The sequence below is a fragment of the Saccopteryx leptura genome, chromosome 2 (genome assembly GCF_036850995.1).
Source record: "Saccopteryx leptura isolate mSacLep1 chromosome 2, mSacLep1_pri_phased_curated, whole genome shotgun sequence".
Classification (NCBI taxonomy): Eukaryota; Metazoa; Chordata; class Mammalia; order Chiroptera; family Emballonuridae; genus Saccopteryx; species Saccopteryx leptura.
In genome coordinates this window covers 98202298-98217570 of record NC_089504.1, presented here as the reverse complement: position 1 = coordinate 98217570, position 15273 = coordinate 98202298, and the positions used below count along the sequence as shown (strand labels likewise).

The following is a 15273-nucleotide window of genomic DNA, read 5'->3' as shown; positions in this document are numbered from 1 at the left end:
AAATAAACACTAGCATTAAAACATGCCAAAGCCATCAGATACGACTTACAGAGATGGCTGCGATTTACAATAGAACCAAATGAATGTTTAGAAATGAAAATATCATTGAAATGTAATTAAAATAATTTTTTTAAAAATTTAAAAATGACTATCATCAGATCAGACAATAGACACAAGGGATCAGAAAATTGGTGAAATGGGAAATACATGTAAACAAAGGACAGTGTAGCACAGAGAGGATCCAAGTGCTAACCAAGAAGCAGAGACGTAGAGGAGTGGTGAGGAGAAGACTGAACATGTATCTGATTTAAGTTCCAAAAGAGAAGATCGAAGATAAGGGGCAATGTTCACATGGCTGAGAAATTTCCAGGTTTGGGGAAGTGCTAGATTACCAAGCAGGATAAACAAAAGTTAATTCATAGCTAGAGACACATCAGGGTAAAATCAAAGAACACTGAAGAGAACGTTAAAGGAGCGGAGATGGAAGGCTCTTACAGGAAAGACAATTAGACAGCTAATGGAACTCCCCTCAGCAGCACAGCGCACAGGCGGGACACCCCGGTCACAACACGAAAGTGAAACAACTGTGAAATTCCAAGTGTTCACCATTTTCAAAAGTGAGATAATACTAAGATCCAGACAAACAGACACTGAAGAAATGTACCTCCAGCATACTCTACAAGAAGAGTAAAGCCAGTTTTCAGAATGAAAGAAAGTAGTCTGAAGATCTCAGATGCAAGAAGAAATATTGAGGGAAGAAATTTGTAAACCTGGAGGTTAAACAAATAAAACAGATAAATACTAAACATCAGTAACATATAACTAAAAATAAACACTAACATCGAAACATGAGAAAATAATAAGATCCTATTAACAAAGATGACTTTCAATTAAAAAGGAACTAAAAGAATGTTTAGAAATGAAAATATAAATTGAAATTTAAAAGTTGGTTTGTAAATATTTATTAGCATTAGAATGCTTAAACTGTAGACATTAAGATTTTAAGTGCAACTTCTAAAAGAGTAGAAACAGAGCATGTGGTGTTTAAATCAGTAGGGGGAAGAAAGAAAAAATGGGATTTAAACAATTTAGTTAACCTAAAATATAGGAAAAGAAATCTAAACAAGAAGAGAAAGCAACAAGCATGAAATAAGATTTAAAAATGTATGGTTATTTATACACAATGAATCTGACAAAAATATCCACTTGAATATATATATGCCATATTGAATTAAAAACAAGTATATTTTGTCTACACACCTACAAATATTGAAAGTAAAATGCTAGAAACAGTTTTCCCTGACAAATATACAGAGAAGTCATTTTAAAAGTCTTAATATACGGCCCTGGCCAGTTGGCTCAGCGGTAGAGCGTCAGCCTGGCGTGCGGGGGACCCAGGTTCGATTCCCGGCCAGGGCACATAGGAGAAGTGCTCATTTGCTTCTCCACGCCAGAGCGTTGCCCTGGTGGGTGTGCCGGGTGGATCCCGGTAGGGCGCATGCGGGAGTCTGTCTGACTGTCTCTCCCCGTTTCCAGCTTCAGAAAAATACAAAAAAAAAAAAGAAAAAAGTCTTAATATGAACAACGAACCCAGCCTGGCTTTGCAAGAGGGACGATAAAAACAACAGTAAGCCCGACCGAGAGACCTGGAGCTTTCAGAATGTGTAATCCTGGGTGATGGTAATTATAGGGTCACCAGTCCGTTTTTCTACCCAGCAATCAGAAGGCATGAAAGTTGACCCAATATTTCCCCCCCCCCCATAATCTTTCTCAACAACTTAAAGTACTTACAGCTGTGTTATTCCTCCAAAGTGTCTACCGAAAAAAAAACAGGAAAAATAATTTCTAGAGCATTAGGAACTAAAACAGAAAAGACTTGGATTTGTATGTTCTCTTACTGAATGTTTGAAACTTGTGAGAAATGGTCATGTCTAGATATGCAGTATTTACAAACTTTGAGGGGAAAAAACCGAGAAGCAACAAAAAATTTGAGATATAAGTAGAAATGAGGCTGTTTTGAACAAACCTGGTGACCATGGCAATTATCAAATCTCAGGTGAAGTGTGGGCCGTTGGCGATGGCTGGGACTAAGAATGGAATTTGAAATAAGAATTCTTTAAATTTCCCTCAGATTCAGGAAGGCACTTTGTAAACAAAAATGGAAAGGGTGTCTGTAATACACGCAATATGCATCATGATTTTCCTTACATGTTTGCAGGGCTCTGTGTGCACGTCTGTGTTATAGACAGAATTAATGTGTAGGTTCGCACTACATTAAACAGTGCAATTTGTTCTTGAATTTTTTTTTTCTTGAAATTTCAAGAATCCTTAATTAACTAGTACGCTTATATTTTTCCTGCAAGATGTTCTACCAAATACCAATCACAAGAATTAAAATACTTACTTGTAACATTTCCACCAGGAATTAATTTGGGGCATTATCTCCAGATTTAAAACAAAATAAATTCCTGGACTGGCTCCCCATAATCCAGTGGTACCTGCTGGCTTGTGGCCACTGTTCCTGCCAAAGACAGGCGTTCTGTTTATGGGGTGTCAGCCTCCACCAGCAGCCCCCACTGTCCTCACTTGGAGGCCACCAGCAGGAGTCACAGAGGCTTAGCGAGGTAAGGCCTTGTGTTTTTAGTCTGTTTTTGGAAACAGACTGTTTTTGGTCATGTTTTTGGAAACAACCTGATTCAAAAAAATTGTTTAACTTTCATGATAAATAATTTATATTTTTCATATCACACCATATACACTGCCAGTCACTTTATTAAAATTTTTAAACAAAATTAAAATCTTAGTGATTTTAAAACTTCAACATTAAAAGATTTTGATGCCTAAACAGAATTGTAACAGTTCACTGTTAAGTTATGCAAGTTGTTTTCAGCAAAGACATCAGGGTTGAACCATATGAAGTTGCTGATTTTTTTACCTGCACGAGTGGCAGGTTCATATGCTGTACCTGTCTACCCCGGACTGAGGGGTGGCTTTGTAATTGTTAGAAATTGAAACCGACTAGGTTTTACACAGGTTCAGAGTGTCAGAACGATCACTTAGACAAACTCTTATTTGTTCATAAGTCAAAAGCACATATGCAATTGGAGTATACAATAGAAACTATGAACAGTTACAAGGGAAGGGAAATCTCCTTATTTGTCCAGAGAGGACATCAGAACCACCCAGTACTCGGTCCCTGTCCTCTGGCTCCCGGTTCAGCCTCTGTTGCATTGTAACTACAGTTAGTCACGCCTTTCCAAATGCTCGCTGGCACGAATATGTTATTGTTATTATTTATAACATCCACTAGGTTTTCTGGGGCATTGCTGGTATTTTTTATACCCACATCCCCAGCACGCAGAGCCTGGCAGACAGAAGAATTGCAGCAAGCATCAGTCGACTGAATGGTTGGTGGCAGTCACTGACAAAGCACTTCCTCGTGCAGTATCCACTGATTAATTTTAAGATTGCATTGTGTCATACCTTCACCTGGTTTTGAATTGGTATTTTGCTATATTTTTTGTTTTTAAATTTATGGTATTAACAATTAAGGAAATGCCTAGTTACCACCATAGGAATTCAGAAACTTTAGTAAAAACAATCTGAGAATTGAAAACCTCACTCCTGTCAGTCAGGCGGTTTCTCCCAGGCTGGCTGCTCTCCCAGGTATAAGCTCTGCATGTAAGTGCTGCCCAGTGGCTGACAGGGAAAGAGAGGTGAACTGCTCTACTGTGTTGAAATGTGGTCTCGTGCCTGTGCCTGTGCCTGTGAGCAGACTTGGAACCTGCCAGCTTTCCTGACTGTGGTCCTGTAGGTGGACTGTGGCCTGGGGCCCTCAGATGACCTCATTAAACACTTGACCATGCCTGTAAATGTGCAGATGAGCCATTAGACTTTCCAACTGCTTACTACCTCTTGAACTGCAGAAGAAGGCTATGAGTTCTCTGTATGTCACTCCGAGGAAGGTGAAGGTGGTTGTACTTGTTTTCCAGGACCAGTGACACCGTAGTCCTTTCCCATAAGGAGCACCTGCCAGTCCGTTCAATTGTGAGGACAGATGCGGGCCAACCACATTCTGAAGCCTCCTACACACTGGGGCCTCTGCTCTGCAGGGGGGACAGTAAGTCGTGGGGAGGGAGGTGTCCTGAGTATGGGTTCACAAGGGCACTGTCTCTCCTGATAATACATGCTTCATGAGGGATGTATTATTAGCTTATAAAATAAGTGTGCATCATAATTGTAATTGAGAAAAATTATATTGCCTGTGGGTTCTGTGTCTCTTCTGTAGTAAGTCAATCAGAGTACTGCTATGAGGGCTGATGGAATCATCTGAAATACTATGTCACTTGGTCAGCAAACATGTAATATATACCTACTAAGTACTGGGCACTTTGCTGAATGCTGAGATGCCTAAAATGGACGAGATGGAGAAAATGAAAGGACAGTACCTACCAAGTGCGCCTGTTTCTTGATGCCTTCAGGCAATCGGAGTTTTCACACGGGAAACCTCCACCCCTCACTCCTCTCACCTCTCCTCTGGAATCAGGTGGCTCTCACAGCCTTCCCTCCCCCAAATAGTTAAACTAGAATGTTTGTGAGCATGAGCTTCACCTTTTCTCCTTGTAATCTGTCTTCAATAGACTCTATTCTGGCATTTCCTCCATTGCTTCCCAGAAACTGCTTTTTCCAGGTCCCCAGGGAGACCACAATGTTCCTAAGTCCCACGTGGTTCTCAGCTGCTGTCCAGATTGGCCGGTCAGCTACTTGGGGCTCCTCTCTCTCCTGATTCACTCTTCTTGACTCACTTTCCTCACTTGGAGGCCACAAGCCAACAAATGCTTTCTTCTTTTCCTCCCCTTCCCATTCTTCCTTTGTCTCAACTGTGGGACAGTGTTGGGGTGCCCCGGGCTCCATTCCAGCCCGGTCTCCTCTCTGCAATTCATTGGTGATCTTTTCCCATTGGTCTCATGGATTTAGATACCACAGTAGTGGCAGTGACCCCACACCTATACCTCAGACCCTGTCTCCCTGAACTCCAGGCCCTGGCTCTAACTAACCAGCTATTCGGCACATTTCAAAAAAAATGAAAAGAAAAAAAAGAGATATTTCCATAACTCAGTGCATGGCAACCCCATTATTTAGTTGCTCCTTAGACTGAAAACATTACAGCTACTAAGGACTCCTCTTTTCTTCCTCATGACCCACATCTTAATTGCTTCAATTTTTTTTTTTTTTTTTTTTTTTTTTGCATTTTTCTGAAGCTGGAAACAGGGAGAGACAGTCAGACAGACTCCCGCATGCGCCCGACCGGGATCCACCCAGCACGCCCACCATGGGGTGACGCTCTGCCCACCAGGGGGCGATGCTCTGCCCATCTTGGGCGTCGCCATGTTGCGACCAGAGCCACTCTAGCGCCTGGGGCAGAGGCCACAGAGCCGTCCCCAGCGCCCGGGCCATCTTTACTCCAATGGAGCCTTGGCTGCGGGAGGGGAAGAGAGAGACAGAGAGGAAGGCGCGGCGGAGGGCTGGAGAAGCAAATGGGCGCTTCTCCTATGTGCCCTGGCCGGGAATCGAACCCGGGTCCTCCGCACGCTAGGCCAACGCTCTACCGCTGAGCCAACTGGCCAGGGCCGCTTCAATTTTTTTTAAATGATCCATTATCCACCTCCATCGCTACCCATGCTTGATTGTTGCTGTAGCCCCAGAGCTGGCCAGCCAGCTCCTGCCATAGCCCAGTGAGATGCTACTGTACACAGCAGCCAGCAGGAGTGACATCCGGCCGCCACATCAGTCCTCTGCCCCAACCCTTCCAGGGGTGCTCACATAAGAGGAGGGGCCAGTGTCAGTGACGTCCAGGCCATGCTGGCTGGTGCTCTCCTCTGAGCCCCTTGGGGCCATGGGGAAGGGCTGTCTGTGGAGCTATATCTTCCTGGGGAGGCCTAGAGGGAGAGGTGGCATGTGAGAAAATCCTGGCACTTCTGAACCTTGCAGTTGAATAAAAGTAAGAGTTTCTCATTTCCGAGAATAAAAATATCGAGATGTGCCTAGTCAGAATGTAGAGAGCACATTAATATACCCTGACAGACAATGGAATGAAGACGTGTTTGTCTTACTTGTGCATAAAAATGCAGAGCACATGCCTGTTTCTGGATAAACATCTGTCCCACAGCTCTCCTATAACCTGGGCAGAATGCATGAGGCAGTTATCTCAGCACTCTGGACAGCAACTTGTAGCAGGAAGAGAAACCAGGATTCACCATGTATTATCCTTCCAGCATCTCAGAGGGCCTAGATATGGCTCTGGGTCCCAGAGAGAAAGAGCTGCAGAAGCAGCCCTGGAGTCCTGGCTGGAGGATGGTACAGGGAACTCCTCTCTCACAGGGAGTGCACAAATCACATTTTACTCCCTTCCCTCTGTTTTCTGAAGCCCCAGACCCCAGCTGGTCCTCTGGCAATAGTGACAGAGGATGCCTCGGGAGCCCAGAGTACAAAACTGTGAGAGAAGAAGGCTTCTGCTTTAAACATGGCAGCCATGGCTCCCGAACTGGGGTCAGACTCATGCGACTTCTGTGTTCTTTTTCTGTTCAACCGTCACTTGGCAATAAACATGGGTACAGTTGCAGAAGTGCCTAAGAGAGGGCAATAGAGCTGTTTTCTAGTTAAGAAGACAGCAACGGGGACCCGGTGAGTAGCTGAAAGAGCACAGAGAGCGTACTGCTTAGGGAAGCAGGGCCACCGGTTGTTTATGAAGTCCGGGGCTCCCCTCAGAGATGCACATGCATGGGTCTGACTGTAACTATGGACCAAAGAAGTTGAGAACTGAACTAAGAGGCTACACCCAGGACCCAGACTTGCCACTGAGTAGCGCACGAGTGAGGCAGATCTGAAGAGCACTGAAAACTCCTTGAACACTGGCTTGTCATTAGCGTCATGACCCACAGCAGGCAGGTCAGATGCAGTGCTAGATCATAACCAGACCAACTGCCTGCCAAAAAGAAAAGGAAAGAAAGAGAAAAGAAAAATGTCAACATGCTTCATAAAAGTTAAACAAAGCCCAGAATTGGTTAACATAATATTTAAGATATCTAGGAAGTAATTCAAAATTAGTTACCATACAAAGAACCAGAAAAACCTGACCTTGCATAGGAAAAGATAATCAACAGGTACTAATTTCAATATCACAGAGGTTAGAATGATCTGAAAAAAACTTTAAGATGGCTATTACACAAACATTCTTACAAGTAATCATAAGCACTTCTTTTTTTTCTATATTTCTATATATTTATTTATTTATTTTAATAATAATTTTATTTTTAATGCGGCTACATCAATAAATCAGGATACATATATTCAAAGATAACAACTCCAGGTTATCTTGTCGTTCACTTATGTTGCATACCCATCACCCAAAGTCAGATTGTCCTCTGTCACCTTCTATCTAGTTCTCTTTGTGCCCCTCCCCCTCCCCCTTTCCCTCTCCCTCTCCCCCCTCCCCCCGTAACCACCACACTCTTATCAATGTCTCTTAGTTTCACTTTTATGTCCCACCTACGTATGGAATAATGCAGTTCCTGGTTTTTTATGATTTACTTATTTCACTTCGTATAATGTTATCAAGATCCCACCATTTTGCTGTAAATGATCCAAAGTCATCATTTTTATGGCTGAGTAGTATTCCATAGTGTATATGTGCCACATCTTCTTTATCTAGTCATCTATTGACGGGCTTTTTGGTTGTTTCCATGTCCTGCCCACTGTGAACAATGCTGCAGTGAACATGGGGCTGCATGTGTCTTTACGTATCAATGTTTCTGAGTTTTGGGGGTATATACCCAGTAGAGGGATTGCTGGGTCATAAGGTAATTCTATTTTCAGTTTTTTGAGGAAGCACCATACTTTCTTCCATAATGGTTGTACTACTTTACATTACCACCAACAGTGTATGAGGGTTCCTTTTTCTCCACAGCCTCTCCAACATTTGCTATTACCTGTCTTGTTAATAATAGCTAATCTAACAGGTGTGAGGTGGTATCTCACTGCAGTTTTGATTTGCATTTCTCTAATAACTAAAGAAGATGAGCATCTTTTCATATATCTGTTGGCCATTTGTATTTCTTCCTGGGAGAAGTGTCTGTTCATGTCCTCTTCCCGTTTTTTATTGAATTGTTTGTTTGTTTGTTGTTGAGTTTATGAGTTCTTTGTATATTTTGGATATTAGGCCCTTATCTGAGCTGTTGTTTGAAAATATCATTTCCCATTTAGTTGGCTTTCTGTTTATTTTGTTATCAGTTCCTCTTGCTGAGCAAAAACTTCTTTGTCTGATGTAGTCCCATTCATTAATTTTTGCCTTCACTTCTCTTGCCATTGGAGTCAAATTCATAAAATGCTCTTTAAAACCCAGGTCCATGAGTTTAGTACCTATGTCTTCTTCTATGCACTTAATTGTTTCAGGTCTTTTGTTTAGATCTTTGATCCATTTTGAGTTCATTTTAGTACAGGGGGACAGACTGTAGTCCAGTTTCATTCTTTTGCATGTGGCTTTCCAGTTTTCCCAGCACCATTTATTAAAGAGGCTTTCTTTTCTCCATTGTGTGTTGTTGGCCCCTTTATCAAAAATTATTTGACTATATATTTGTGGTTTTATTTCTGGGTTTTCTATTCTGTTCCATTGGTCTGAGTGTCTATTTTTCTGCCAATACCATGCTGTTTTGATTGTTGTGGCCCTATAATATAGTTTGAAGTCAGGTATTGTAATGCCCCCAGCTTCACTTTTTTTCTTTAGGATTGCTTTGGCTATTCGGGGTTTTTTATAGTTCCATATAAATCTGATGATTTTTTGCTCCATTTCTTTAAAAAATGACATTGGAATTTTGATGGGAATTGCATTAAATTTGTATATTGCTTTGGGTAATATGGCCATCTTGATTATATTTATTCTTCCTAACCAAGAACAAGGAATATTCTTCCATCTCATTATATCTTTTTCGATTTCCCTTAACAATGGTTTATAGTTTTTATTATATAAGTCCTTTACATTCTTTGTTATGTTTATTCCTAAGTATTTTATTTTTTTGTTGTTGTTCCAATTGTGAAGGGGATTATTCTTTTGAGTTCGTTCTCAAATGTTACATTGTTGGCATATAGAAAGGCTATTGACTTCTGTATGTTAATTTTGTATCCTGCGACCTTACTGTATTGGCTTATTGTTTCTAGTAGTCTTTTTGTGGATTCTTTGGGATTTTCGATGTATAGGATCATATCATCTGCAAAAAGTGATACCTTTACTTCTTCTTTTCCGATATGGATGCCTTTTATTTCTTTGTCTTGTCTGATTGCTCTGGCTAGAACCTCTAGTACCACATTAAATAAGAGTGGAGAGAGTGGACAACCCTGTCTTGTTCCTGATTTAAGGGGGAAAGCCTTCAGTTTAGTGCCATTTAATATGATGTTAGCTGATGGTTTATCATATAAGGCCTTTATCATGTTGAGATATTTTCCTTCTATACCCATTTTGTTGAGAGTCTTAAACATAAAATTGTGTTGTATTTTATTGAAAGCCTTTTCTGCGTCTATTGATAAGATCATGCAGTTTTTGTTTTTTGTTTTGTTGATATGGTGTTTTACGTTAACCGTTTTACGTATGTTGAACCCTCCTTGAGATTCTGGGATGAATCCCACTTGATCATGATGTATTATTTTTTTAATATGTTGTTGTATTTGGTTTGCCAGTATTTTGTTTAGTATTTTAGCATCTGTATTCATTAGAGATATTGGTCTGTAGTTTTCTTTTTTTGTGCCATCCTTGCCTGGTTTTGGTATGAGGGTTATGTTGGCCTCATAAAATGTGTTTGGAAGTATTGCTTCTTCTTCAATATTTTGGAAGACTTTGAGTAGAATAGGAACCAAGTCTTCTTTGAATGTTTGATAAAATTCGCTGGTATAGCCGTCAGGGCCTGGACTTTTATTTTTGGGGCAGTTTTTAATGGTTTTTTCTATTTCTTCTCTACTAATAGGTCTGTTTAGGTTTTCTGCTTCTTCTTGACTCAGTCTAGGAAGGTTGTATTGTTCTAGGAATTTATCCATTTCTTCTAGGTTGTTGAATTTAGTGGCATAAAGTTTTTCATAGTATTCTACAATAATTCTTTGTACATCTACCGTGTCCATGATGATTTCTCCTCTTTCATTTTGGATTTTGTTTATATGAGTTCTTTCTCTTTTTTCCTTGGTAAGTCTTGCCAAGGGTTTGTCAATTTTGTTGATCTTTTCAAAGAACCAGCTCCTTGTTCTATTAATTTTTTCTATAGTTTTTCTGTTCTCTATTTCATTTTTTTCTGCTCTGATTTTTATTATCTCCTTTCTTCAGCTGGGTTTGGGTTGTCTTTGTTCTTCTTTTTCTAGTTCCTTAAGGTGTGAAGTTAAGTGGTTCACTTGGGCTCTCTCTTGTTTGTTCATATATGCCTGAAGTGATATGAACTTCCCTCTTATCACTGCTTTTGCTGCATCCCATAGATTCTGATATGTCGTATTGTCATTTTCATTTGTCTGTATATATCTTTTGATCTCTGCACTTATTTCTTCTTTGACCCATTCATTTTTTTAAAAGTATGTTGTTTAGTTTCCACATTTTTGTCTGATTTTTTCCCTCTTTTTTGCAGTTGAATTCTAGTTTCAAGGCTTTAGGATCAGAAAATATACTTGGTACAACTTCAATTTTTCTGAATTTTTTGATGTTATTTTTGTGGCCCAACATATGGACAATTCTTGAGAATGATCCATGTACACTGGAGAAAAAGTATACTCAGTCACTTTGGGATGAAATGTCTTGTGGATGTCTATCATATCTAGGTGCTTAGTGTTATATTGTACTAAATAGAACAAACAATGCTGGTAATGGAGGGCCTGAATTGGGGAGAAGTAATAAAAGGGCAAAAAAAAAAGGAAAAAAAGGGGGGGTATGGACCCACAAAAAGCAAATAAGAAAAAAATTTGGGTCAAGAATAAAATGATTTGCTTTTAGGTGTTGGTTCACTAAGAGTTATGATGAGAGGAATAAGAGGGAAACAGGAAAATGGGGAGACAAATTAAAAAGTTACTATTGTATTTAGTGGAACAAGAACTAGATAAAATGGAGAGCCAGAGATGGGAGCACTGCTAATGTGTTAAAAAGGTGAAGTAAAAAACCCCCAAAATGCCACAAACATAAGTTTGAGTCCCAGATAAGATATTGTTTGTTATTGAGGTTTGAATGATAGGAGACGTAAAGGAGAAAGGAAGAAACTAATATAGAGGGAGAAAAGAAAGAGAGAGAGAGAGAAAAGAGGGAAACACTAAAAGAAGAAAAAAGAAAAAAGAGGAGAGAGAGAGAGAGAGAGTTAAGGGTTTTGGAGTGCAACCCTCATAGAGAGAAAGGAAGAGGAAAGAAAAGATAATGGGAGATGTAACACTTATGGGTAGTGTAGTTCAAGGAGAGGAGAGAGTAAGACCGGCAGAGAGTTAAATGACCAAATTGGAGGAGGAAAAAAAAAATATCAAGAATGAAGATAAGAGAAACAAACGAACAAATATAATAAAATGGGATAGGCTATAAAGTCTGCGTATTATTCTTGATTTTGAGAGGTTATCTTGTTGCTTTTTCTTTTCTCTCCCTCTTCCTGGTCAGTGACTCTGTACCCCGGGTTCTGCTCCTTTGGCACGCTCAGGTGGAGGTTTGCAGTTGATAAGTCTCTATGACGACGTCATGTATTATGCTTTAGTCTCATTGGCAGTCGAGGCTCATTAGCATTTATAGGCTCCGACAGTGAGAGAGTCCGTGTTCCTGGAGCCTTTCTCCTAGTCTTTCCTTCCTCAATTAGTAGCCTGATAATCCAGTTATGGGGTTGCTGCTGCCTCTGCCTGGATAGTAAGAGGCTCAAAGAGCTGGAAACTCCCCACTCTATTCCCACTCAGCACAGGGCTCTGGGTAAGGCTCAGTCAGTCAGAGCTGCTAGCATAATCAGGCGGGGCTTCCGCCCACTCAAAGACCTCTGGCTCTGCTACTCTGTGGGATAACATGGGCGCACATTGCCGAGGCACTAGGAGGAATCTCTCGCCCAATATCTGTGCGTGCAGACCAGGATATCAGGCCAGCAGTCTCACACTCTGAGTGAAACCCCCACCCGCACGGAAAAGTTCCAGCGTTGGAATTGGCTCTCGCTCTGTCCCCGTGCGCGGCTTTTTCAAGGCGCTGGGGCAGCCCGAGATTCCGCTTTTGGCCCACACAAAGGCCCCTGACTCTGCTCCTCTGTGGGATAACACGGGTTCACACTGCCGAGGCACTCGGAGGAATCTCTCGCTCACTATCTGTGCGCGCAGACCAGGATATCAGGCTGAAAGTCTCACCCTCTGAGTGAAACCTCTCCCGCATGGAAAAGTTCCAGCGTTGGAATTAGTTCTCACTCCCTCCCATGCACGGCTTTCCCAGGGCACTGGGGCTGTCCGGAGATTCCACCTTTAGCCCACACAAAGGCCTCTGACTCTGCCTCTCTGTGGAATAACACGGGCTCCCACTCTTGAGGTGCTCGGAGGAATCTCTCGCTCACTCTCCGTGCTCACTGACCAGGATATCAGGCCGGCCGCCTCACCCTCTGAGTGAATCCCCGTCCCACACGGAAAAGTTCCAGCATTGGAATTGGCTCTCACTCCCTCCCCATGAGCGGCTTTTTCAGGGTGCTGGGGCGGCCCGGAGATTCCGCTTTCGGCCCACACAAAGGCCTCTGACTCTGCTCCTCTGTGGGATAACACAGGCGCCCACTCCCGGGGCTTTGGAAGGAATCTCTCACCCACTATCTGCGCGCTCCGACCAGGAGATAGGGGAAAATGGCTACCCCACTTGTCTTTCTTTGTCTGGGTTTGGCACGGGCGTTAGCTTGTATTGCCAGGATTGCCACAGGAACAGTTTTTCCTTGGCTTGGATCTTTGTGCCACAGCCTGGTTCGGCTGTTTGTGCTGTGGCCTGGATCTATTCACCCCCTTTGCCCGCCTTAGTTTATATATTCTCAGTTCCCAGTGAAAGCTGCCCTGTTTAGGTTAGTGAGGAAGGCGGAGCATTTCTTACTCCCTATTTCGTTCGGGGTTTGATTATATATTTAGCCAATTTTTCACTCGACCATAACTTCAGGTATATTGCGAAACATCTGGAGGCTCCAAGGATAGGTTTTTCTGTTTCTGGTTGAAGATCTTGTTGAGTTTGGGGGGAGATTTATCAGTATCGCTTCTTACCGCGCCATTACTCTGACATCATCTCCAAGACTATCATTTTAATAGCTCCAAACTTTACGATATTTAGGCAGACAGCTAACAAAAACATGTACCAAATGCTGAAGAAAGGAATCAAAAAGTCTAAGACAACATAGGAAAGATGTCAATTCTCCCCCAAGTTGAATAGATACTTCACCAAAGAGGGTATAAGAATGGCAAATAAGAACATGAAATGCTAAACATCATCAGCTGATAGGGAAGAAAATTAAAAACACCATGAGATACCACTTCACATCAATTTGAACTGCTAAACTAAAATTTAAAAATACTACCAATACCCATGCTGGTGACCACAGGAGACAACTGGATGTCTTGCACATTGTGGGTGGGAGTTTAGAAAGGAACAGCCACTGTGGAAAACTGTTTGGCAGTTTCTTCCTTCCTTCCTTCCTTCCTTCCTTCCTTCCTTCCTTCCTTCCTTCCTTCCTTCCTTCCTCCCTCCCTCCCTCCCTCCCTCCCTCCCTCCCTCCCTCCCCACCCCTCCTCTCTCTCTCTCTCTTTCTCTCTCTCTCTCTTTCTTTCTTTCTTTCTTTCTTCCTTTCTTTCATGATACATGGGCAGACTCCCACATGTGCCCTGACTGGGATTCACCCAGCAACCCCTGTCTGGGGCTGATTCTCAGAACAACCAAGCTATCCTCAGCACCCAGGGCCAATGCTTGGACCAGCTGAGCTATCCTCAGCATGTTTGGAAGTTTCTTACAAGTTTAAATACGTACTTACCATATGATCCAGGAATATTCCTGGATATTTACCTTACAGCAGTCATTTTTAATCCTTTTCATCTTGTGGCACACAAATTAATTACTAAAATGCTGTGGCACACCAAAAAATGTGTTGTTGTTGTTGTTGTTGTTGTTGTTTGCCAATCTGAAAAAAAGTATAGGTATAATTTTGACTCATTCACTCCAGAAGGCTATTGTTGTGTTGGCTGCTTTCGTTTTTTATTAGACAATCTCAGGGAAAAGGGGTCAGTGCCTCTGACTAAGTCACCAGGTAGTGCATGTGTTAAAAACTCTTGTGGCACACCAGTTAAAATTCACTGCCTTAAGAAAATGAACTTATGTTCACATAAAAACCTTTAGACAGATTTGTAGCAGCTTTATTTGTAACTGACCAAATCTGTAAACGACCCCAGTGCTCTTAGATGTGGCCAGATGAATGGTGGCACATCCACAAGATGGACTGCAACAGAGCAGGAAAATGGAAAGAACAGCAACACGCACCACCTGGATGAATCTCAGAGGCTTTCTGCGGAGCGCAGGATGCCAGTGGCAGAGGTTACCTACAGCCTGCCTCCATTCATGGGACATTTGGAAGAGGCAAACCTATGCGAATAGAGACTAGACTCTAGATCACAGTTGCCAGAGCCTGAGGTGGGGGGAGGGTGTGACAGTAGGGGAGGAGCCAGAGGGTGAGCTGCGGGTGGTGGAACGGTCCTTTATCCGGATTTTGGTGATGGTTACACAAATCTGGGCCTGTATTAAAATTCATATAACTGTATGTCCCTAAAAAGTCCATTTTTCTCTATATTAACTTAAAAAGTAATATTTTTTTGAAAAAAAACATAAGCCATTTCCCAAGTGATTATCCCTCCACTCAATTTCAGAGGTCCAGATTAATCCTTGAAATAATCACTATTTGTATATTCATGTCATGGCTACATAGATAATTAATTCATTGAATGATAAAAGAAAAACAGCTAGGTGTATAAAATGTAATTATTTGTTTTGTTTCATTATTATGTTCACTTTTTTTTTCTTTTTCTGAATAGATTCATTTTGGAATTCAGCTTCCTTCAATACAGAGACCTCTTACCTTCATTTTCCTACATTCCGAGGAGAGTTTAGTGCTGACATATCTTTCTTTTTCAAGACCACGGCTTCCTCTGGGGTGTTTGTAGAGAACCTGGGGATCACAGACTTCATCCGGCTCGAGCTTCGCGGTGAGTCACCCACTCTGGGCAGAGCCACTGGGC

At 41.8% G+C, this 15273-nt stretch overlaps 1 protein-coding gene across 1 annotated transcript in view; it reads left to right on the top strand.

Annotated features, from left to right (window-relative positions):
• The window catches only part of LOC136393065 (contactin-associated protein-like 3), a 107010-nt gene that overhangs the window by 74590 nt on the left and 17147 nt on the right, over nucleotides 1-15273 (top strand). The window contains exons 15-16 of the mRNA XM_066365727.1: nucleotides 3993-4120; nucleotides 15070-15240. Coding sequence (XP_066221824.1) covers nucleotides 3993-4120; nucleotides 15070-15240 — 299 coding nt within the window. The remainder of the gene's footprint in view (nucleotides 1-3992; nucleotides 4121-15069; nucleotides 15241-15273) is intronic.